Here is a 22,130-nt window from a genome sequence, read left to right on the forward strand (position 1 = left end):
CGACCCCCCCCCCTCCCCCCCCCACACTCCCCACACTCCTCGCACTCACCCCACTCCACAGGAGCAGACCGAGCTGTATAGTGCTTGCACTACGCCTCCTCCCTCCTCCTCTCCCACACACGGACCATGTACTCTTCGCGGTACGCAGGGAGCGAGACGGTGTCGGACCATGGCCACTCGGAGCAAGTAGAGGTCGGGGGCTCTTCTTCCTCCTCCTCCTCGTCTTCTTCTCCTTCCTCCACTCGCACCTCGCCCAACGTGGCCCGCAAGAGTCGCTCCGAGTCTAACGTGTCGGGCGTGGGCGACTTGCTGGCCTCGTCGGCCTCGTCGACCTCAGCACGGGCTGACCGGGCTGACCGGGCTGACCGTGGTGACCGTGGTGACCAGGCTGGTTCTGGGCAGCAAGCCAAGTACATGTCGTCGCCCTCGGGCTCGTCGGACTGTGGTCAGGATGGTGTGCTTCTGGAAGAGGTCAAGCGCTCGCGGTCGCGGGCCGGACGGTCGTACAACGACGGTCCGCGGTCTCGCCGCTCGCGCTCCCGCCAGCCATCGAACGCTCAGCCGCCGTCCTCTGGCCCGCCGCGGGGGCGGCGGCGGCGCTCGCGCTCACTCAAGCCACAGGCGCTGACAAGCGTTGGCGCAGGGCCGTCGAGCAAGCGGGCAAAGACTTCGCGTGATTCGTCGGGCCGCTCGTCACCCACGCCTCCCGATGACAATGGGATTGGCGCTGCGTCTACACGCGGCCGAATCGTGGAAGACACAGATGCCGACGCCGGCGCCGGCCGCAGCAGCTTGGGTGTCTTGGGCGAGGGCGGAAGAGGCTCGGCCGACAGCGCCGCGGCGGATGAGCGGGCAGCGACGGCGACGCTCGCGCCCGCCGATGGCGATGGCGACGGCGACGGCGACGACGAGACCCGGTTCCCGTTTCCCAAGTGTTCAGACCCGGGGCTCCTTGTGGAAGTCCTCATCTACATGGCCTTTCTCATTGTGTTCTCGTTGGTGGTCTTCAACATGCGCGACCCGTTGTACTCGTTCCTCCACAATGACAACATGAAGGATCTGTTTCTCGACGAGGAGTTTCCGGGCATCGACGTGCTGAAGACGTTCCGCGACGTGGCGACCAAGGAAGAGTTCTGGCAGTTTTTGCATGGCCCATTCATCAATGGCTTGCTCGGCGACTTTGGCGCCGGCGAGGGTGTCATCTACGGCGTCAACTGGCTCGTCGGCTCGGCGCGGATGCGGCAAGTCCGTGTCAAGCCCGCGCTGTGCGACGTTCACGCCGACTTTTTCCCGCTCATCACCCAGTGCTACGGCCGGTACGCGATCGGCGAGGAGGACCGCGAGCCGTACGGGCCCGGCGACGCATGGACATACCGCTCGTGCGGCGAGCTCGGTTCGGTCTGCAAGCAGTACGCGCGTCTGCGGCGGTACGACGGCGGCGGATATACGCAGGACTTTGGCGCTGGCACTCTAGCGACCGAGTCAGCTCGGCTGGCGGCGCTTGAGGCCGACAACTGGGTCGACTTGCAGACGCGGGCCGTCTTTATTGACTTTACCACCTACAACCCGACGGTCAACTTGTTTCTGGTGGCGCAGCTCCAGTTTGAGTTTATGCCCTCTGGCGGCGTGTATCCCGACTTTAAGTTCCGGGTCCTCCGCCTCTATCGGTACGAGGGCACCAACGGGACGCTGCAGCTTGTGGGCGAGCTCGCGATTGCCATCTTTGTCTGTCTGTTCTTCCTTGAGGAGCTGGTGCAGATGTGCGTGTCGTGTCTCCGCTCGCGGCGGGTCCGGGCGCTGCGGGCGCAGGGCATTCTGGTAGAGTCGCGCCAGACGCCGTACTTTCGCGACGCGTGGAACTACGTGGACCACCTCAACATTGTCTTCTTCCTCGTCGTCTTTTACTGCCGGTACAAGGTCGACGCGAACTTTGACGCGCTCAACTTGGTGCCGTCGGACCGGTCGACCTATTTTGACTTTACGCGGCCGGTCATGTGGGACGCGGCCGAGAAGTCGCTTCTTGCTTGTAACGCCTTCCTCCTCTGGTTCAAAGTCTTCAAGTTTGCCGTCTTTGCGCCGCGAATGGGCATGATTGCCAAGGTTGTGGGCAAGGCCTTTCTCCCGCTCTTTTTCTTCATCTTTATGTTCATGTTTGTCCTCTTTGGCTTTGCCCAGGCTGGCGCGCTCGCCTTTGGCTCGGACGTCGAGGGCTACGATACGCTCGGGACAACCATCTTTACCATGCTCCTCGCCACGCTCGGCGAGTTTGACTTTGAGGGCCTTCGCCACTCCAACCGCGGCTTTGGTCCGTTCTTCTTTTTCACCTTTATCATCCTCATCTTTTTCATTGTCCTCTCCATGTTCCTCGCCATTGTCGACAACGCGTACGACGAGGTCTCGGAAGAGCTCCGGCGCTCGCAGGAGCCGTCGGTCTTTGCCAAGGCGCTCGCCTGGTTCTCGACGACCAAGGTCGGCTCGCGGATGGCGTCGTTCCTCGAGCTGCAGGATAAGCTGACCGAGATTCGCCGGGCCATCGAGATCGGCGACCTCAACCACGACGGCAAGATCTCGAAGAAGGAACTGCAGATCATCATGGACTCGAAGCGCGAGTACTTTGAGGGCACTGCCGCCGACCTGATGGAGCGCTATGACGTCGACAACGACAACATGCTCTCCGAGGCCGAGCGCGCCCGGTTCTATGCCGACATGGAGCGCGAGCAGACGGCCATCGCTTCTAAGATCGTCTCGCTCCGCGAGGCCAACTCGGAAGAGTTTACCCTCCTCTTTGACCTTCTCTCCGACCGCATCTCCACCGTAGAGTCGCGCCTGGCTGTCCAGCTGGCCCTGCTGGAGGCGCGGGTCAAGGAGGAGGCCCAGCGGCTCGGCCGTGCCCGTCTCGGCTCCAGCCGCCCGTAGCGGATCACCCAACTCTGATGACAAGCCGCTGCAGCAGCTCGGGCGTGACTGCTCGCTCATACGCCGCAAGCAGTCGCAGCCCGCGATTGTTGATGGGAGTTTGCTCCAGGAGCTCGCCGAGTGTGGTCACGACAAAGCCAAACTTGACTCGCATGCCCGGGTCCGGCGTCCATGGCGCCGGCGGGAGCTCACCGGCATCGCCAACCTGGATGTCCGGAAGTGAGAGCCGGGTGCCAGCGTTGCCGGCCCACAGCCGCCACTCGCCGGCGAGCGAGCCAACGCCGACGAGCACGGCCTGAAACATGAGGCTCAGCGCCCGCTCAGCAGTCATGCTCGCCAGCGCGTTGCTGCGGGTTATGCCGAGCCCATGCGCGGCCGTGACCGTCGCCTTCAGCGCGGCGGCGGCGGCGGCGTCGTCGACGCCGGCCACCGCGGCCAGCGCCGTGAGACAGAGCTCGTCGAGCGGATCCGGCGGCGCCAGTCGCATCCACCCGTCCAGGCGTGGGAGAAGTGGCTCGCTCGGGTGCCAGGTGAGCGTGACCGGGCAGAGGAACTCGGTCGGCTGGTAGCCCATCTTGTATGCCATCCGCTCGTTGCCGGGCACATAGTACACCATGTAGTAGTAGCTTGCCACGTCCGGGTGGCCTACCACCCACTCGATCTCCTGCAGCACCGAGTACACGCCGAGCTTGAGAAAGGCAAGATCCGGGTCGTACATGCAGTAGTTGGAGACGAGCGCGCCGGGCACGATGTCAACCGCGCACACCATTACTAGTGCATTGTCGATGTAGTACCGGTAGTGCCAGGCGCCGTAGTGGTGAGCTACGCCGTCGGTCGCGTCGTCGGTGACAAACGGGTCGTTGACAAAGGTGTTCCGGAACTTGGACGGCGTCACCTCCGTGTCGTTGTGGAGCGCGGCCTGGTACTTGACGTACAAGTTGTAGGTCGGCTTGTGAAAGTACGGCCTGACACGCTCGACACGCAGCGTGTGGGGCGCCGGGTTGGCACCATCGCGCGGCTCCCACTCACCGGCCAGGAATCGACGCATGCGCACCAGCACCCGCCGCTTGGAGCGCGACGGCCGGAACTCGCTCGCCAGCAGCCGGATCTGGTACTGCGGACAGCACGAGGCAGCGTTCTCGGGCCAGTAGAGCGAGAGGCCGTAGCGCGAGAAGCCACGATCGATGAGGAGCGCGTAGTCCTCCGGCCGCAGCGCGAGGGCCAGGAAGACACAGTACGTCCGGCACGACTCGCCCTTGCGGTGGCAGTATGCGCACTCGCTGGCGTGAAAGGTCTTGTTGCAGAGGCCAACGAGTGAGCCGCCATGCAGCGCGTTTCGAGCGTTCCACTGCCGCACCGTCTCGGCATCTGCTCGCGCGTTCGCGTCCTCGGCCGCTTCTCGAGCTGCGACCTCGACAGGCGTCTCCGGTGCAGCCTCGAGCGCAGCTGCGTTGCTCGTAGCCTGGGAGGCGGCACCGGGGTCGACTGCCAGCTGGGACAGCCGCGACATTGTCTGTTGCGTGGCCTGGTCCGCAGAGTGCTCGCTCGGCCAGGGTCCCGCTTGCCATGACGCGAGCCGGCGGCGGAGCGCAACAAGTGCGGCGTCATCGCCGTCGAGGTCGGCGACAAGCGCAAGGTGCGCCGACTCGCTGGGCGTGAGACGCGCAGACTCAGGCAAGTTGGCAAAGTAGTATACCGTGGCCGGGAGGCCAGAGTGTGGCGGCACGAGCTGGAGGGCGGCTAGCGAGTCGCGGGTGCGGAGGAGGCCATGCGGCGAGCAGGCAGCGAGTTTGGCGGCAGCCTCCAGGTGGCCGGCGTCAACGAGGCGGCCAAAGGCGGATTGGAGGAGGGCAGGCCCATTGATGCGGACGGCGAAGACGTGGCCACGGTTTGTCACAAAGGTGAATCCTGCAGCATCAGAGCTGACAGTGGTTGCAAGCAATGCGTCGTAGGTGACCCGGGTCGTGGAGAGGCACGATCCCGAGCCAAGGTCAAAGACATGGGCGTAGCCAAGCTGAGTGATGCAGACAACAGCGTTGCATGTGGACAGGGCATGGAGCGCAAGTGGAACGTCGTCGGCGGCATCGGGCGGGTGCACAAGCGGAACGGTTTGCCGGGCTACCGCGGCAGTGGTGCCGCTCTTGGCGATGTCTACCATGCTGACGACTGCGTGAGCGCCGGTACCCGCAGCGTAGACCAGAACCAACACGCCAGTCTCGTAGACAACAAAGGCGCAAGCGCGGCCGCTAACGTGTCTTGTCGGCTCACCAAACAGCGAGCAGAGCTGCACCGCGCCGCCGTCGGCGCGCACGCCGGCGACAGCCAGCCATCTCGAGTCGGGCGAGATGCAGCACGAGGTGATGGCAGCGCCGTCAAGCTCGGGGATGCGGTGAGCGACGTGGAGAGGGCTCGGCTCTGAGGCGACGTGCCAGCAGTAGACGGCCATGGTGGTGATGAGCGCCAGGGTGTTGTCATTGAGCCATGTGACAAGCTCGACGTCGTTGTCCATGACACACCTTCGGACAGCGGTGCCGAGCTTGAGATCGACGACTTTGATGCTCCGAGCCGAGCGCAGGACCAGGACACCCCCACCTGGTTTGAGCAGGGCATCGTCGACGTCTACATCCAAGATCACAACCTGGCCAGGATCCGCTATGTCGACCATGACGATCCTGGCCTCGTCCTCGACCGACTCGCGGACACAGAGATGGCTCTCCGACTCGAGCGAGACAGCCCCCGCGACCAAGGCCTCGCCGTCGATTCCCAGGTCCGACAGCTGCAGACAAAGAGAACGGTAGTGAGTCTCAGATAGTTGCTCTGTCTGCTGCTGCTGCCCACCCGGTGCAACCATCCCCTCGACCTCCTCCATCACCACCATCGACGACTGACGACCGATGACCGACGACCGTTCCTGCAGGTGGGGATAGCCATGGCGTACCTTGAGAAGCTTGTGCAGAGTGAGTGGTCTGGCACGTGTGGCAGCCATCCTGCACAGAGAAGAAGGAGACCTTGTATATTGCGCACGCGCGCGTGTGTGTGTGTGTGTGGGGGGGGGGGGGGTGCGTGTGGTGCAGGTCGTCGAGGGCAGGTGGCCTTGGTGTGGTTGGGGGGAGCTTGTGCCGGTCTTGAGGCTTCATTGATGATGCGAACGGATAACCCAAGAACAGCTTTGACAGAGCCAGACAGAACAGGTTTTGAGCACGCGCAGGAGGGGGGGGGGGGGGGGGGGGGGCTACTTCTCACCACCGATGACCACCATCACCCCCTAGTATACCTTGCCCATGATAGTAACCACATCCCCAACCTTTCTGATCCATCCATTCAACTCGCAAGTTGGCGAGCTGGCAGTCCTCCTAATCTTTGCACATCAATGGACGGAGCGGTGAAGCGGACGAGTGGCACCGTGGTTCATCGTCTGTTCCACATCAGGAACATTGGCCACACCGGACGACGACGCCAGCAACCAGCCAGACGCACCAACCACCGCCACACGACTCGACCGACCACGAGCACACACATACACACATAGAGAAAGCAAGAAAGAGAGAGAGAGAGACGTACAGAGGTGCATACACATATAACTGTCATGGCTGTGGGTGCACGGAGCAGGCCATGGGTTTGGTCGCCTCGTGACGAGGCCGCCGAGCCTGAGCCGGCCTACCACGAGTACCCTGCTGGTGGTACAGGCGCTGCCGCTGTACCTGCGGAGGCTACCATATCGAGTGGAGCCAGATCACATGCTTATGCCCAGTCCCAGGGGTATGCCCCCGCCCAGTCTCAGGGGTATGCCCCCGCCCAGTCTCAGGGGTATGCCCCCGCCCAGTCTCAGGGGTATGCCCATGCCCAGTCTCAGGGGTATGCCCCCGCCCAGTCTCAGGGGTATGCCCCCGCCCAGTCTCAGGGGTATGCCCCCGCCCAGTCTCAGGGGTATGCCCACGATCAGACGCCTGGCCACGGCTACAGCTACAGCCCGTACGCCGCCACCCAGAGCCCGAGCCCGTACCCGGCGGCTAGCCCGTACGCTGCGCGGGATCCGTATGCTGCGAGCGATGGTCCGGCAGGCGGTGGCAACCCGGCGTTCCTCGGCACCGCAGCGTATGCTGGTGCCGGGGCGACGCTCGGCGCAAACCAGACGGCGGCTTCATACCACGGCTACACCCAGCAGACCCCAGCTGCTGCTCTGACCGCGAGTCCGTATGGGCAGGGATACGGCCAGGACTACGCCGGTGGCTACGGCCAGGGCTACGCCGGTGGCTACGGCCAGGGCTACGCCGGTGGCTACGACCAGGGCTACGCCCAGGGCTACGGTTACGAACCATACGGCGCAACTGGCGGTGGCGGCGCCGTGCTGGGTGCACCGACCGCCGGTGCGGCTACTGGTGCTGCCACTGTTGGCAGCTACAGCCAGGGCGCGAGTCCGCTACTGGCGTCGATGCGCGGCGGCAGCAACACCCGCCCGCGGCTCGGCGCCGACGAGCCCTCATACTCGGACTCGGACGACGAGCCAGAGCCGATGGCCCGTGGGCCTGCGCTCCACGCCGTAGCTTCCACGACCGGCTTTGACGCCAGCACTGCGAGCGCCGACAAGCTGCCGATGGCCGCCGTCTACCACTCGCCGTATGCCCCGCAGGCTGCCACAGCCCCTCCTAAGCCGACGTCGATCAAGGAGCTCATCCGCCGAAACGCAGCAGTGCAAAAGGTCGGAACGCAAAAGCGCCGCGGCCGCGCCCCCAAGGCCCGCGGCGGCAAGAAGAAGGGCAAAAAAAGGTAGCTCGTACCGCCCGTCCCAGAGAAGGCCACATCCCCCCCGTCATGCCATCAGCCGGCCAATCTGTTGCAAAGGTCGCCGCTCGTGCGCCCGAGCGAGCCAATTTGCTCTCCTTGTTGTTTTTTGGATGACGTGACACCAGGGCGTTCCCCACCAAACCCACACGTGAATTGCCAGTCGCCGCACAGAGTCAGCGCCTCACTACACACCCTCCTTTGAAGCCCCCACGCCCACAGCTCGATCACCACTTGACTCGTCCGGTTTTTTTTTGTCTAGCCTTTGTACAAGCTACTATGTCTGCTTCTGACGCCCACCCGCTCTTCCAGCCGCTGACGATCGGCCCTGTGACTCTGCCGAACCGCATTGTCCAGGCGCCTTGCACGCGTGACCGTGCCGACAATGACGACGACCGTGTGCCGACGCTGCCGCGGATGGCAGACCACTACGCCATGCGGGCCAAGCACGAGTTCGGCCTGCTCATTGCCGAGGCCACGCTGGTTTCGCGCGACGGCGCGGGCTACATCTGCACGCCGGGCATCTACTCGCCGGAGCAGATCGAGGCGTGGAAGGCCATCACGCAGGCGTGCCGCGAGGCCAACCCGCGGGTCCCGTTCTTCTGCCAGCTCTGGCACTGCGGCCGCCACTCGCACCGGCTGTTCCAGGCCGACGGCGAGCTCCCTGTGGCGCCGTCGGCCATCCCCATCGGCGGCAAAGACGAGAAGCTGGTGCCTGGATGGAAGAAGGTGCCGTACGAGGCGCCTCGCGAGGCGACACTTGAGGAGATGCGCGGCTTCCCGGCCGTCTTTGCTGCCGCCGCCCGCAACTCGATCGAGGCCGGCTTTGACGGCGTCGAGATCCACTCGGCGAACGGGTACCTGCTCGACCAGGCGCTCCGCGACGGCTCCAACCAGCGGACCGACGAGTATGGCGGCTCCATCGAGAACCGCGCTCGCCTGCTGCTCGAGACCACAGTGGCCGTCATCGAGGCCGTCGGCGACTCGAAGCGCGTCGGCGTCCGCCTCTCCCCCGCCGGCCTCAACGGCGACATGACCGACTCGAACCCTGTCGCCCTCTTCTCGTATGTCATGACCGAGCTCGACAAGCTCAACCTCGGGTACATTCACTTTAACGAGGAGAAGCCTGACGACGTCGAGTTCGACTTTGCCCACCTCGCCGGCCAGGCGCCCAACACTCCCATCATCGCCTGCTTCCGCTACGACCTCGACCGCGCCACCAAGACGCTCAAGGCCTCCGGCGGCTACGCTGACGCCATTGCATGGGGTCAGTGGCAGGTCGCCAACCCGGACCTGCCCATCCGCTTCCGCCGCGCCATCGACTCGGGTGAGGAGCCTGTCCTCAACCCCATCGACTGGCCCACGGTCTTTGCCGAGGGCGACGAGGGCTACAACACGTACCCAACCCTTGACGAGGCCACCGAGTGATGGCGAGCAGTAACACCACCATAGCACCCTCACTGACCGGTAAGCGAAGCCCATGCGACTGCAGACATGCCCGCGGGCCGCGGGCCTGCGCCTGTACCTCCGCCTGCGCCTGGCGCTGCCGACGACGACGACGACGCCGCTGCGCGCGACTCGCCTTTGCTCGCCTCGATGGCGGCCATCAGCTGCGAGGTGGCCTTGGCCTTCTTGGCCGGCGGGCCATGGGGCTCGCCACCATCTCCGGCCTCGCGGCTCCGCTTGGCCTTACTCTTGCCTTTGGCCTTGGCCTTCTTCTTGGCCTTGGCCGCCGCCCGCGCTGCCGCCAGCCGGGCCACCAGCTCCTCGCGCTGAGCGTCGTCGGGATCGACAACGATGCCGTCGGCGTCGAGGTCAAAGCCAGCCGCACAGGTAAAGCATTGCCCGCCAGCGTCGACGTCCCGAAAGGCGCGAGCGGCAAAGACGTGTCCGCAGCGCAGAGCCACAAACTGCACTGAGCCGTCCATCGGCAGCTGTGTGATGGGGCAGAGGTGGACGACGGCATGCCCGCCGGCGTCGATGCTGGTTGGCGGCGGCTGGAGGACCACATCGCGCAGATCGCGGGTCTTGTGAATGTATGCCAACGCCTGCGGCAAGGTCTTGAGCAGCAGCGCCTCCAGCAGCGCCTCCTTGTTGAACAGCCGTCCGTACGGCCCAACCACTGCCGCGTGAGGATCGAGCGGCTGCTGCGAGAGCGCGCAAGTCGTCGCCACCGCCGCCGCTCGCGCCCGCTTGGCCGCCGCCGCCCGTGCTGCGCTCTCGGCCCCCCCACTCGCACCATCTCCTTCCGCTGCGGAATAGACCCGCCGTCGCCACCCATGCTGTCCGGCACCGAGTTGTGTGCGTGGGGTTGGGGGCGCGGCCGAGTCGCTCCTGGCGAAGCAGGCGGCCGCGTTTGAGTCGCGTTTGGGCCCAGGCGTGGTTGGCTGTGAGCTGGCGGCAGAGGGTGATCGGAGTTGGCTTCGGGGATAGCAGATGGGCAAAGGACGAGATGAGACAGAGTAGAGGCATAGAGAGGGGCGGATGGTGCGTGATGGCTGCAAAAGGGAGGAGGAGGGGGGGGAAGAGGGGCGGAGAAGAGAGAAAGCGACTGTGCGGAAATTGGAGATCAAAAGGATGTTTTGCCCTGCACTTGTTACACGGGGTGCGACGATGATGCGGATGACCAAGGTCTCGGAAAGCAGCCCCACCCATAGATGACCATCTGCTTCCATGTTGTACAAAGTGAGGATGCGACGGGTAAAGTATCGCAGCCGTGGGAGACGATGCTCTGACTGTGGTCCTCCGCCAGTGCGAGCTGAAATCGCAGCCGGCCAGTCGGTTGCCTCTACCGCGTCAGACTGCTGCCGCAAGTATCGATGCTTGTGTAATAAGCTCTCTCAACCGAGCCATTCTGCTTGCTGGCCAGTTTCGTCGTTGTAGTGAGCGTGCTCGCCATGCAGATGAGGATCCAGGCCCGGGCGAGCGGAGACATCGGCCCGACATCGGCCGTGACGCCATCACCCGCATCTCAGCCCGATGAGAGGAGCTACCACAGCGATGACTTGTTCTTCGAGGAGATCAAGACGAGAGAAGAGTACACCATGTGCATCATCCGCCCCCTACACCCCACGAGCCCCAGACCTCCCCCTACTCACCCACGGATGCACTGACCTGTCGGCGCAACTCTGTCGTGCGCGTCATCGATTGAGTTGATGAGCGGAAGCGGCAGCGTCAGCACATCGACTGGCTGAGGCTGGAGTGGATGACCGCGACCGTGGTGATGAGTATCTCTCTCTCACAAACTATCCTAGCTATGGTATGTGTTTGGTGCGGGAGGAAGCGGGGAGGAGGAGCCAGGAGAGGTCGGTTGGAGGAGGTGGGAGGGGGGTGGGAGGGGGTGAGGGTGAGTCATTGGCGGGAGGTGCTCACGGACGGGACGGAGTGTGGCCGGCATGTGGTGGACGGGAGCAGTTCCGTCTTGTTTCTGTGGGTGCTGCGAGTGCTGCTGCGCGGATGGCTGCTGTGGCGATGCCCGTGGGCGTGGGCGCGGCGGCTGGGATGCGGTCGCTGAGCGACGAGGTCAAGTCCACCATCGAGGAGGAGATCAAGAAGTCCAAGGTTGTGGTCTTTATGAAGGGCATTCCCGAGGCGCCGCGCTGTGGCTTCTCGGCCAACGTCGTTCAGATGCTGGATCTGGTTGGTGCCGGTGACTTTCACGCCGTCGACGTCCTCGAGGACGACGACATCCGCGAGGGCGTTAAGGAGTTCTCCGACTGGCCCACCATCCCGCAGGTCTACGTCGACGGCGCCTTTATCGGCGGGCGCGACATCGTGTACTCGATGTACCAGTCGGGCGAGTTGAAGACGATGATCGGCGGCGAAGAGACTGAGTCTGCATAAACAAACAATGCCTCGAGATGGCTGCCCAGCACCCCTTGCCGCGCCCCGCCCCTCCCCCGCGCCGACCCACGTCATTGGGACCAGGACCACGACTGGAGTCACTTGCCTCCCTCCCTCCCTCCCTCCCTCCCTCCCTCCCTCCCTCCCTCCCTCCCCCCTCCGCCACGGATGGCAAGCGAAGAGTACGACGGCCGTGCACTGGCTGCTGCACTGGCTGCAGAGCGCAAAGCCCATGCCGAGCTCCGCGAGTCGTCGCAGGCGCTTGTCACCTCGCTCCTGGCTCGGGTGGCGGCGGCCGAGGCTGGCGGCAGCGGGCTGGGCAGCGATGGCTTGGTCGGCGATGAGGCGGGTACTGGCAGGAACGAACACGATGCGGCGGCGTTGGCCGAGCTGGTCGTGGAGCGGACGTATCTGAAGGATGAGGTGGTGCGGCTGCGGGCGGCGGCGCTGGCGGCGGATGCTGATGCAAAGCTGCTGACGGCCCAGCTGGAGGAGCGGGTTGTTGCGCTTGCACGTGAGAAGGAGGATCTGGCGGCGGCGTCGGGCAAGGCGCTTGCCGCGGCCGCGGCCCGCATCGCCTCCCTCGAGGCCGCCGCTGCTGTCGCTCCACCAGAGCGCACGGATCTCCACCGCGCCGAGAACTCGATCGACAATCTCGAGGTTGCCCTGGCCAACGCCCTCCGCCAGCGCGACGAGGCCCGCACCACCGCTGCTGATCTCCATGTTGAGCTCCAGAACACGCGCGCGGCCCTGGCCGAGCAGACCGTCATCCGCGAGCGCCTAGAGCTGGAGCGTCTGTAATCTCACTCGCCACCCACCTGTGTGGGCTGCGCCAAGCCCAGCGATGTCATCCCCTCTTTACCTATACCCCCCCTATCAAAGTCGCACCTCATCCCGTCACGTCTCGCCCCCGATGCCGCCCTCCTCCTGCTCCCCGCTGCCGTCACGACCACGGCCGACCACTCCTCGCCAGACGATGAACGCACTGAGACTGGCGACTCGGCTGGCGATCAGACCGAGACCACGGATGGGGTGGATGGTGCCGGGCCTGGCTTTGTGGGGCGAACCGCGGGCGTGGGCGTCGAGCAGCGCAGGCCGGCGGCGGCGGCGTAGCATGACTGTGTCTGAGGCATATGCCGCGTTGGGCGTCCGCCACGGGGCAGCGTGGGACGAGGTCAAAGCCGCATACTTTGCCCTCGCCAAGACCCACCACCCGGACGTAGTGGACAAGGAGACTGTGAGCGCCGAGGAAGCCCACGCTACGTTCCTCCGCCTTGGTGAGGCCTACGCACTGCTCAAGGATGCAGCGGCGGGCGGGCCGGGCGGGCCGGGCGGAGGTGGGCCGGCCAGCTCCTCGAGCGGGAGCGCCGACGCGGGAGAGGCTGGCGGCTCGGGCCACGCGTGGTGGAATGTGTGGATGCGGCCGGGCGGCGGGCCGGGCGCGCTGCTGGGCAAGGACTCGATCCGGGTCACCAACGATCGGTGGGAGTCGCACATCCGCGGCTCCAAGCTCGCGTCCAAGCTCGATGCCTGGATCTTTGGCTCGGACGCCAACACGCTCATCGAGGAGCTGGTGCGTGAGCGCGATCTGGAGGCTGCGCTGGCAGTGTTTGAGCATCTCAAGGCGTCGCCGGACGCGAGTCCGCCGACTCAGTCGACGTACGCCATGCTCATTCGCGGCTGCACGCTCAACATGCGGCGGACCGGGCCCGACACCGACAACGAGGCCGACCCGTACACAGCCTCGCTGCTCGAGCTCGCCAAGGATCTGTTCAAGGAAATGCAGACAGGGCCCAAGTACAAGCCGTACGAGTCAACCATCCACGAGATGATCCGCGCTCACGGTAAGGCCGGCGACTTTGACGGCGCCTGGGAGCTCTTCGACAAGCTGCTGTTTGAGAAGTTTGTCCGCCCCACCAACCTCGTCTGCAACTCGATGCTCGAGATCTGCCTCACCACCGGCCACCACGCTGAGGCCCACAAGGTCTTGCTCATTCTTGACGGCGCCAAGTCGCTGCTCAAGCCGCTGTACAAGCCCGACTCGCGGACGTTTGGCCTTGCTCTTAAGAACTCGGTCGATGGCGGCTACTTTGCCACTGTCCCCGAGCAGCTGCGCATTCTCGCCTCTAACCACCTGTTCCCAGACCCGCCTACCTCGGAGCGCATCGTTACCGCCGCACTGACTGCCGGCGACGTCGACGCCGCCGACGCTATCCTCGCCGCCCTCGATGCGACGGGCGCGACTGCGCTCCCGCCGCCTGCCCTCGAGCGGGTTGCAGCCGCCCGCGCCCTCGCCCTCACCACTGGCTCTGAGGCCGGAGATGAGAAAACGGAGGTGTGACCCCAGCCAATCACAATGCTGTTGCTGTTTGCACTCGCTCACGTCGAGGGTGACATACGTTTAAGGATCTGTCATTCACCTGTGGTTGTTATATACCGCTCCCCAGTTGTAAGTAGAGTCGCCACCGCCCCAACTTCCTCTCCTACATTAGCTGCGGCCAGTGGCACAAACATGGGTCGAGAAAGAGAGTTATTCCGTTGTCGCCATAAAGAATTGACTTGAAGATCGTCCGAGCGCTTGGAAGACTTGTCATCATCCCCATGTCTGCTACCACCCATTGCCCCCCCCCCCCCTCCCCCCCCATCCCACACCTCGCTTCACGTACACTTGCAAGGGAATCGATATCACTGCTTCTTGCGGCAATCCGGGCAGAACCCTACACACCGACACAACACACACGGTAAGTTTGACCCCAACCCCCCCAACCTCAACCCCATCCCCCATTCCCAACGTACAGTCGCCAACAGGCGCAGATGTGAGCCCGACGCAGGCGTAGTGGAACCACTCCAGCTCGCAGTCGCGTTTTCGCAGCCGACCATCTCGCCATACGAGACGCGGCGGCAGTAGCAGTAAACCGGCTCGTTGGGATCGACAGCGACCCGAGCCTCATTGGCCGGGATGTCGTAGGCCTTGTTAGCCGCCGCCGGGGCCGGCTTGGGCGCCGGGGCAGCAGTAGCGGCGGCAGCCTCCGACTTGGACGCCGAGCGGCGGCGCTTCTCCGACGTTGCCGACGACTTTTGCCGCTTGTTGGCCCGCGATGAGTTCTGTGACCGCGACTGTGGCTTGCGCTTGCGGTTGGCGGACGCCCCGTGCACAATGGGGACCTCCAGCTCGGCCTCAAACCGCGCCAGGTCGTCGTCGAGACGGCGGATGTGCTTGTCGACCAGCTCGTACGTCTGCATAGCAATGTCGACCTTTTCGTCCGAGTACTTGAGACATGACTTGAGATGCGACAGAATCTTCTCCACCTTGTCCTTGTCCGGCTGCTTCGACGCCTCGTACGCCTTGCGTGCCTCGGGGTGGTACTGCTTCTGGAGCTCGTCGATCTCCTCCACAAGCTCGCTCGACCGCGAGTCCAGCTCCCGCATGAGCTTAAAGTTGCGTTCCAAGTCCGACGGCAGCGACGCCACGCCTACACACCACCCGCACCAAGTGCCAAGCCCATGACACAGCCAATGTCACCGTGAGTCACCACCACACGCCTGCTCTGCTCTGCCAGCCGAAGCGCTGCGGCCCATCCCAAAAAAATCGGCGCGAGGAACACCGCTGGCGCCAGCACAGCGACCGAGGGACGGGGGGAGAGGGGAGGGGCAGGAAGGGGAAAGGGGGGGGGGGGGGGGGGTTACGTACAGCCGAGGTAGTCCTCCAGGTATGAGCCCATGTTGTTGACGCCCCCGTGTACCAACACCCACGAGAGAGAGAGAGAGAGAGAGAGAGACAGGCGTGTCTTGGTTGAGCGGGCTCACCAATACATACGATTATCAATTGAGTGCGTCGGACTGTGTGTGAGGGCGGAGGGTCGCATCGGATGGACTCATTCTGTGTGACTTGTGGCTGCGAGGAGGAGACCGAGTCGCATTGTAGCAGGGCAGAGGGGGGAGGGGGGGGGAAAATGGGCTTGGGGGTGTGAGGTTGTGATGTATGTGTATGTACGCTATGGAGAGAGAGAGTGTGTGTGGGGAGTATGGGATTGATGATGGTCGTGTCATAAGCATGAGCGTGTGTGTGTGTTTGTGTCTGTGCCCGCGCGCGTGTGTGTGTGTGTGTGTGTGTGTGTGTGTGTGTGTGTTTGTGGAGGGCCTCGAGCGGACGCAGCAGACGGCAGGCGAAGCTGAGTTCAGCCCCGCCCGTAGCTGGTGGTTAGCAAGGTAGCGGGCAACACTTGACGTGGCTTGAGCAGGAGTCGGTGCCCAGCAACGACAACTTCTTCTCTGTAGTCGGTGCAGTCGGTGTAGTAGAGGGCGTACCGAAACAGAGGTGGGACCATGCCGAGAGTTGGTGTTGACGACGATGTGGTCGCGGCCGCCCGCCGCATGGAGGCGGAGGACGCCCGCGAGGAGGCTCAGGGCAACAAGTATAAGGCCTCGGGCTTTGTCTTTGGCAACGTCGACAAACGCGGCCATCTCGAGAAGGAGTTCTACGACACTGTACGTCTACTGTTTTAGGGACTTTGAGGGGGGAGGAGGGGGAGGGCGGCAAGGGTGTGAGCCCGACGAGGGAAAGCGAGCGAGTTTGTTGCTCTCGGCGGGCGGAACTTACCAACTTGCGGTCGCCCGTGTTCCGCGGGAATGGTGTGTCATGGTGTGTAGGATGTGCGGCGTGACCTTGACGAGATGCCTGATGACGTGGGCGACGCAGCGGTGGAGACCAAGGCCTCGCTCGGACTGAAGCCTGGACGCGGCGACGGCGCGGCCGGCGCGAGTTCGTCCATGGCGTCGCGGGCGTCGCGGGCGCCGGCAGAGCTCTCGCTCTCAGCTAGGTCGGCTGCCGAGAGGGCACAGTACAAGGAGGCTGCCCTGGGGCTTGTCCAAGGCAAGGCAGTCGGCGACGATTCAGACTCGGATGACTTTGACGACGACGATGATGACGACGATGACGACAATCAGAGCAGCGCTCGCGCACAAGGTGGCGCTGACGAAGACGACGAAGATTTCGATGATGATGACGAAGACGACGACGAGTCGTCAACGTCAGAGGGCTCGCTCTCGCCAGGTGCGGCCCAGTCGCAGGCCCAGGCCAAAGCGCAGTCGCGGTCGGCAACGCTAAGCAAGAGTGAGCGGACACTGGAGCAGGTCCAAGCACTGTTCCCCAAGTTTGAGCCGAACCGGATCCTCACCTTTACGGAGCTGTTTGCGGCACCCGAACCGCCGATTCCGGAGCGGGAGCGCGGGCTGCAGTTCGGCTCGCAGGTCGGGTTCTCGCGGACGCTGCACCCCGAGGTTGCGCCCGACGAGACGGCGCTGTTTGCGCGGCACCAACCCGGAGTCGAGACCGGGCCCGAGAAGCGCCGGCCGGCGCGCAAGTACAACGTGGCGCCGGAAGCGCCGCGGATCCCGTCGCCACCACCGCTGCCCGCGCCAGCAGAGAAGGCGTGGGCGGCGCCGCTCGCGGGCAGCAATATCCAGGCCCCTAGCCTTGCGGCGCCTGCCGCAGCCGACGCGCCGGGCATCGAGCTCGCAGAGTGGGAGTCAGGCGTGCTGTACGACGACGAGGATCTGGCGCGGACGTCGCCGATTCTGGGTGCGTCTCGAGTCTCGGGCTACTCTCGGCGAGACAACCTGGCGTCGTACTACAATCCCGAAGTGGAGCTCGGAAATTGGGATGCCGCAGTGGTGTACGATGACGCGCCCAACGCCGAGCAGCTGGCGGCAACGTCGCTGGTGGTTGACATTAACGACCCGTACATGGTGCTTGGCGAGGCCGGATCCGAGTCGTACTCCGAGTCGGACTCGGACGACGAAGCGGCAGCGGCAGAAGCGGCAGCGGCAGCGGCAGCAGCGGCAGCGGCGCAGGAAGAAGAGGAGGAAGACGAGGAAGAAGAAGAAGACGACGACGACGACGAAGTGGAAGAGGGCGCCGAGGGCGATGCACCGCGCAAGCGGCGGCGCAAGCGGCGCGGTAAGGAGTTTGCGCCGCCGACGCATCGGGTGACGCGGCGGCGGACCGTGACGGTGGCACATCGCAGAGCCGGTGGGTCGGGCGCATCTGACGCAGACGGGGTGGAAGCAATGCGGGTGGTGACGAGGCCGCTTCGTGGCTTTAACCTCTCGTACGACCCGTACTACGCGACGGCGATTCGGGCGGACGCGTCGAAGCGCAAGGCGACGCTGCGGACGGTGATCAAGCACGCCAAGCCGGCGACAGAGCTCCACCCCGCGCTGTACCCAACGCAGCTGACGCCCGAGGGCATGCGGCACTTCCACCGGCCGCGGCTGCTGTTCTTCAACCCGCGGCACCGCAACTTTACGCTCAACTTGCCCAAGACGCGCAACCGCGACGTGGACATCGACGACGTGGACTACGATCCGGCGGAGCCGTTTGCCACTCGGCGCGACCTCTCGCACACCATCGACGAGGGCCACATGATTGCGCTCGAGCACGTGGACGAGATGCCACTGCTGCTGACCGGGGTGGGGATGGCGTCCGAGGTTGTGTCATACTACCGCAAGCGGAGCAAGGACGACGTGCGGCCGGCCGAGGCGGTGACGGAGCTTGGAGTGCCGCTCTCACTCGACCCGCGCGAGCCACTGCCGATCTACGGCGGAGCGCTCAAGCGCGGCGAGAGCATGCTCTTGCTGTCGAACAACTTGTTCAAGGCGCCGATTGCCAAGCAGCAGCAGGCGTACAAGAACGACTTTCTGGTCATGAGGCCGCGGTCGAAGAAGTTCCGCGGGCGGATGTTCATCCGCGAAATGCCGCAGATGTACTGCATCGGGCAGATCCAGCCGCAGATCATCATTCCGGGGCCCAACTCGAAGCCATACCTTTCACTGGTCCGCAAGCGGCTCTCGCTCTTTGTGCTCCGGCTGTTCCAGGAGGACAAGGACCGGATCTTCAAGCTCTCTGACGTGGGCAAGTACTTTCCGCAGCACGCCGAGTCGACGCTCCGCAAGCGGCTCCGCGACGTGGCCAACCTCAAGCGCGGCGAGGACGGCGACAACTACTGGCACATCCGCGACGACATCCGGAGGCGGTTCCCGGCCGAGGAGCATTTGCTGCAGATGCTGACACCCGAGGAGATCTGCGTGTACCTGGCCATCGAGCGCGGACAGCAGGTGCTCAAGGACGTCAAGGACGTGTTTGCCGGCACCTCGCGCAACTACTTTGCCGACAACGAGACTAAGATTGCGCCGTGGACGCGGACCAAGAACTTTGCCGCGGCGCGCGAGCACCGAGTGTATCTCGACCTCGACGCGAGCGTCGGTGACCCACTCGGCTTCAACGCTGGAATTCCGTTTATCAAGTGGTCGAAGAAAATGCCTGCACGCGCGCTGGTGCTCGAGACAGCGAACGTGACAGACCTTCGTAACTCGGAGGTGCGGCTGTCAAAGCAGAAGATCGCGACGCTGACGGCGTTCCGCAAGTACATGAAGCGCTTAGAGGGCCGGTTCTCGACCCAGGTTGCGCTCATCTCAACGCCAACACCGCCCAAGTACGTGCCGCCAAAGAACGTGGAGGACAACGAGTGGGCGGTGTTCCCGGACGAGGTGGTGGAGATTATTGCGCCGCTCGAAGTGTACCACGCCCGCAAGCGGCACAAGAACCTCGCGGGGCGGTCTGTGGCACGCACGACGGTGCGGCCGACGTCCGAGGCCGAGGCGGCACGCGAGCGTGCGCGTGCGCGCGAGGCTGCCGAGGACGACGCGGCCGAGGCCGCAGCAGTGGCCAGCCGCGACACGTCGGCCGAGGCTGTGCAGGCGCGGGCTGCAGCGCGGGCGCAGGAGGCGCGGGCGTCGAGCAAGCAGCGCCGGTACTACATCAAGATCACGACGCCGTCAGGCAAGGTGGTGATGATTAAGGACGGCGCGACGGTGCAGCACTACGTTTCTCGGAAGAAGGGCAAGCGCGGATCCGAGGTCGGCGAGGAACGATTCCACAACTCGAAGGACGAGGCGGAGAAGGCAGCCAAGCTCAAGGTGATCGAGAAGCGCAACCGCGAGGCACTGCGGAAGAAGGTCGCCATGGGCCTCGACAACTCGGACACGGTGCTCGGCCAGCGGACTGCGGCAACGATGGTGTGTGGCGCGTGCGGCAACATCGGCCACATGAAGACCAACCGCAACTGCCCCAAGTACGTCGAGAGCCGCAAGCGGCGACTGGCGCGGCGGTCGGGCAAGGGCGGGCGCGAAGCCAAGGCCAAGAACCCGATGCTCCTCACGCTCCGTGTCAACGGCGACGATGACGACGGCGAGATCAAGCCGAAGCGGCGGCGTGGGCGTCCGCCCGCAAAGCGCGGCGGGCGGCCAGCGCAGGCCGGCGCGCGCAAGAAAAAGGTCAAGAAGGAGTTTGACCTCGACGCCGAGAAGAAGAGCAACCGCGGCGGCCGACGCGGCGGCAAGGACGAGGCTGCACCGCTCAAGGCCATGAACCGTATCTTCAAGTCGATCGCCGACGCCATGAAGTCGCGCGACCAGACGTACCAGATTTTCTGGTACCCGGTGACCGACGATGTGGCGCCGGGCTACTCGGCGGCCATTTCGGAGCCGATCTGCCTCACCGAGATCCGCGACAAGGCCAACGCGTGCGAGTACACCACCCGGGCGCTGTTTGAGCGCGACGTCACCCTGTTGCATATCAACGCCAGCAAGTACAACGGTCCGGTCTCGGACATCACCCAGCTCGCCTCTGACCTCCGCGAGCTCGCCTTTGCCCGCATCGAAAAGTGCAAGCTCAAGATCGACCGGCTTGAGATCGAGGCCATGCCCTTTGTCCAGGCGCGGCTCGTCCGGAAGCAGATGGCAGCCATGGCAGCCCAGCAAGCACAGGCGATGGCGCAGGCCGCTGGCTCGGGCTCGGGCTCGGGCTCGGGCTACGGCTCGTACTATGACGAGTATGACGACGAGGGAAGCGGCGATATGAGCGAGAGTGAGTAGTTCGCCACGGTCGCTCATCCTTAAAGTGATGAACACAGTTACATGGGAGTCTTTTCACTCTCATCAGCAAGCTGGCTGGAGTAGCCGCCGATGAGCAGTTGAATTGGGTTGTCGCTTTGACGCCGTCACTTGACGCGTGAGCAGCGTGCGGGAGCCATGGCATACCCGAGCGTGCTGGAGAGGTACTACACAGAGAGACAGACCGAGTGCACGACGTATGTTTGCGAGCATGTCAACGGGTTGCGGGTGGTGCGCTTGGCCGAGAGCCATCCCGCGCTGGCGGCCGGCCCGCCTGCCAGGATCGAGTATGCCAAGCCACTGCTCGACGCCGTCCCACTGCCCGAGGATGGGAGCGGGGGGGCGGGGCGGTCTGGGCGGCGGAGTCGGAAGGGACGAAAGAAGAAGGGCCAGCAAGGAAGCGTGCCAGAGCGGGACCCGTTTGCGGTGAAGGCAGGCGGCGTGGTGGCCAAGGTGACCGATGCAACCGGCGTCGAGCACGACGTCGTCCTCGGCGAGGCCGGCTCGGTTCTCGAGATCAACACATGCTTGGCGAGTGCGCCCCAGCTGCTAGCCGATGTAGCATCTGGTCGCGGCTGGGTGGTAATTCTCACGCCCGGCACCGGTGGTGATCCGACTCGGAAGCGCAAGCACTCGGCAGCAGGCGTCGTCGAGGTCGACTGATGCGTGCTGACGACTGGCTGCACGGGGAGCATAGCTGTGCTGCGCATGCCAAGCACCGTGCCGGTTGGCACGATGTGTGGGCACTGGAAGACAGCGAAGTTCACGCGAGGAAACCTGTCACGCTGTCGGCTTGTTTGCGCCGATGTTGCGAGACTTGGAACTGTGTCGGATCAGCTGTCGCATCAGTTGAGACTAGCGTGTATCGACCCCAACCGCAAACAGAACCGTCATCAGCGCAAGCGAGCTGGACTCTCCAGCCAGCGACATGCTTGGCACGAGGTGATTGAACATAGTCGCCATCACGGCTGCATCCACTTCCAGCTGTAGCGACGAGCTGGTGCGGTACGTACAGACGAACACCAGCGAGAGTACATATACCATGAGCACAGCGAGCAACATCGGGCTCCCTCAGAGCCGCACGGGAGGATCAATGTAGAGATAGCCACGCCCAACCGCCGCACTGGTACCACGTCCTCGCACCACCCCGCTCGGTCCACAACGCCGGAAAATCGTAAGGCTTACGCTGAGCGCGCCGCATCACCGGCAGCCACCGTGAGCCGCACCTGCATTGCCACGACGGCAGCCATGCTGGCGAGGAGGAACCACCGCTAGTCCAGCAACCACAGCCAGCTCGGCGTGCTTCCCGCACCAGCACATGTGCCACGGCGCCGACGCCAGATAGCTTGCGCATGGGCAGGAGACCCGCTCCGACACGCACGTGTACAAAGTTTGTGCCTTGGCCACTCGCCGAAATTTCAGCATCACACGCTGCGGGACTGAAGCCGCCACCTGCGGACCGGACCGACCGCCGACAGCTACGAAGACGGCTACTGCCAGCGAATGCGCGACGCACTGGAGAACGGCCACGCCAGAACTACAGCCGTAACCGGTGCCGCCGTCGCCTCGACAAACAGAGCGGACCTTTAGCGGCGGCGCCACGTGCTGGGTGCGTGGGTCGCGACTGGCTCATATTT

The 22,130-nt window shown here is 64.4% G+C and overlaps 9 protein-coding genes across 9 annotated transcripts; 6 read left to right on the forward strand and 3 right to left on the reverse strand.

Moving 5' to 3' along the window:
• Nucleotides 1-126: 126 nt before the first annotated feature.
• AMSG_07220 (polycystic kidney disease 2) lies at nt 127-3,678 on the forward strand (the record flags this gene model as incomplete). Its single annotated transcript, XM_013901207.1, has 2 exons — nt 127-140; nt 273-3,678. The coding sequence occupies 2 exons, from the start codon at nt 127-129 to the stop codon at nt 2,914-2,916; spliced, it is 2,658 nt and encodes an 885-aa protein (XP_013756661.1). The 3' UTR covers nt 2,917-3,678.
• On the reverse strand, nt 2,892-5,962 carry AMSG_07221 (arginyl-tRNA-protein transferase 1). Its single transcript, XM_013901208.1, has 2 exons — nt 5,855-5,962; nt 2,892-5,692 (listed from the first exon to the last, which is right to left on the reverse strand). The coding sequence occupies exons 1-2, from the start codon at nt 5,900-5,902 to the stop codon at nt 2,921-2,923; spliced, it is 2,820 nt and encodes a 939-aa protein (XP_013756662.1). The 5' UTR covers nt 5,903-5,962; the 3' UTR covers nt 2,892-2,920.
• A 527-nt stretch (nt 5,963-6,489) lies between these two features.
• Nucleotides 6,490-7,687, forward strand: AMSG_07222 (uncharacterized protein; the record flags this gene model as incomplete). Its single annotated transcript, XM_013901209.1, has 2 exons — nt 6,490-6,613; nt 6,842-7,687. The coding sequence occupies exons 1-2, from the start codon at nt 6,503-6,505 to the stop codon at nt 7,685-7,687; spliced, it is 957 nt and encodes a 318-aa protein (XP_013756663.1). The 5' UTR covers nt 6,490-6,502.
• Nucleotides 7,688-7,977: 290 nt separating this feature from the next.
• AMSG_07223 (NADH-flavin oxidoreductase/NADH oxidase) lies at nt 7,978-9,126 on the forward strand (the record flags this gene model as incomplete). The annotated part of the gene is made up of 1 exon (XM_013901210.1): nt 7,978-9,126. The coding sequence occupies one exon, from the start codon at nt 7,978-7,980 to the stop codon at nt 9,124-9,126; it is 1,149 nt and encodes a 382-aa protein (XP_013756664.1).
• Nucleotides 8,795-9,979, reverse strand: AMSG_07224 (uncharacterized protein; the record flags this gene model as incomplete). Its single annotated transcript, XM_013901211.1, has 2 exons — nt 8,795-9,915; nt 9,963-9,979. The coding sequence occupies 2 exons, from the start codon at nt 9,977-9,979 to the stop codon at nt 9,156-9,158; spliced, it is 777 nt and encodes a 258-aa protein (XP_013756665.1). The 3' UTR covers nt 8,795-9,155.
• Nucleotides 9,980-11,199: 1,220 nt separating this feature from the next.
• Nucleotides 11,200-12,436, forward strand: AMSG_12053 (uncharacterized protein; the record flags this gene model as incomplete). Its single annotated transcript, XM_013901227.1, has 2 exons — nt 11,200-11,531; nt 11,718-12,436. The coding sequence occupies 2 exons, from the start codon at nt 11,200-11,202 to the stop codon at nt 12,340-12,342; spliced, it is 957 nt and encodes a 318-aa protein (XP_013756681.1). The 3' UTR covers nt 12,343-12,436.
• Nucleotides 12,437-12,655: 219 nt separating this feature from the next.
• On the forward strand, nt 12,656-13,882 carry AMSG_07227 (uncharacterized protein; the record flags this gene model as incomplete). The annotated part of the gene is made up of 1 exon (XM_013901212.1): nt 12,656-13,882. One exon carries the CDS (start codon nt 12,656-12,658, stop codon nt 13,880-13,882), a length of 1,227 nt encoding a protein of 408 aa, XP_013756666.1.
• A 252-nt stretch (nt 13,883-14,134) lies between these two features.
• AMSG_07228 (PHD zinc finger-containing protein) lies at nt 14,135-15,263 on the reverse strand (the record flags this gene model as incomplete). Its single annotated transcript, XM_013901213.1, has 3 exons — nt 14,135-14,146; nt 14,338-15,014; nt 15,233-15,263. 3 exons carry the CDS (start codon nt 15,261-15,263, stop codon nt 14,135-14,137), a joined length of 720 nt encoding a protein of 239 aa, XP_013756667.1.
• Nucleotides 15,264-15,776: 513 nt separating this feature from the next.
• Nucleotides 15,777-21,156, forward strand: AMSG_12054 (uncharacterized protein; the record flags this gene model as incomplete). The annotated part of the gene is made up of 3 exons (XM_013901228.1): nt 15,777-16,029; nt 16,192-20,467; nt 20,891-21,156. Exons 1-3 carry the CDS (start codon nt 15,868-15,870, stop codon nt 21,154-21,156), a joined length of 4,704 nt encoding a protein of 1,567 aa, XP_013756682.1. The 5' UTR covers nt 15,777-15,867.
• Nucleotides 21,157-22,130: the final 974 nt, after the last annotated feature.

The sequence above is a fragment of the Thecamonas trahens genome (assembly GCF_000142905.1).
Source record: "Thecamonas trahens ATCC 50062 unplaced genomic scaffold supercont1.31, whole genome shotgun sequence".
Lineage (NCBI taxonomy): Eukaryota > Apusomonadida > Apusomonadidae > Thecamonas > Thecamonas trahens.

Excerpts from the sequence above, each read along its gene's own strand:
- AMSG_07221 (XM_013901208.1), bottom strand. The coding sequence starts at position 5,902 with ATGGCTGCCACACGTGCCAGACCACTCACTCTGCACAAGCTTCTCAAG. Across the intron at positions 5,693-5,854 it reads CTCTGCACAAGCTTCTCAAG|CTGTCGGACCTGGGAATCGA; the intron begins GTACGCCATGGC and ends CTTTGTCTGCAG.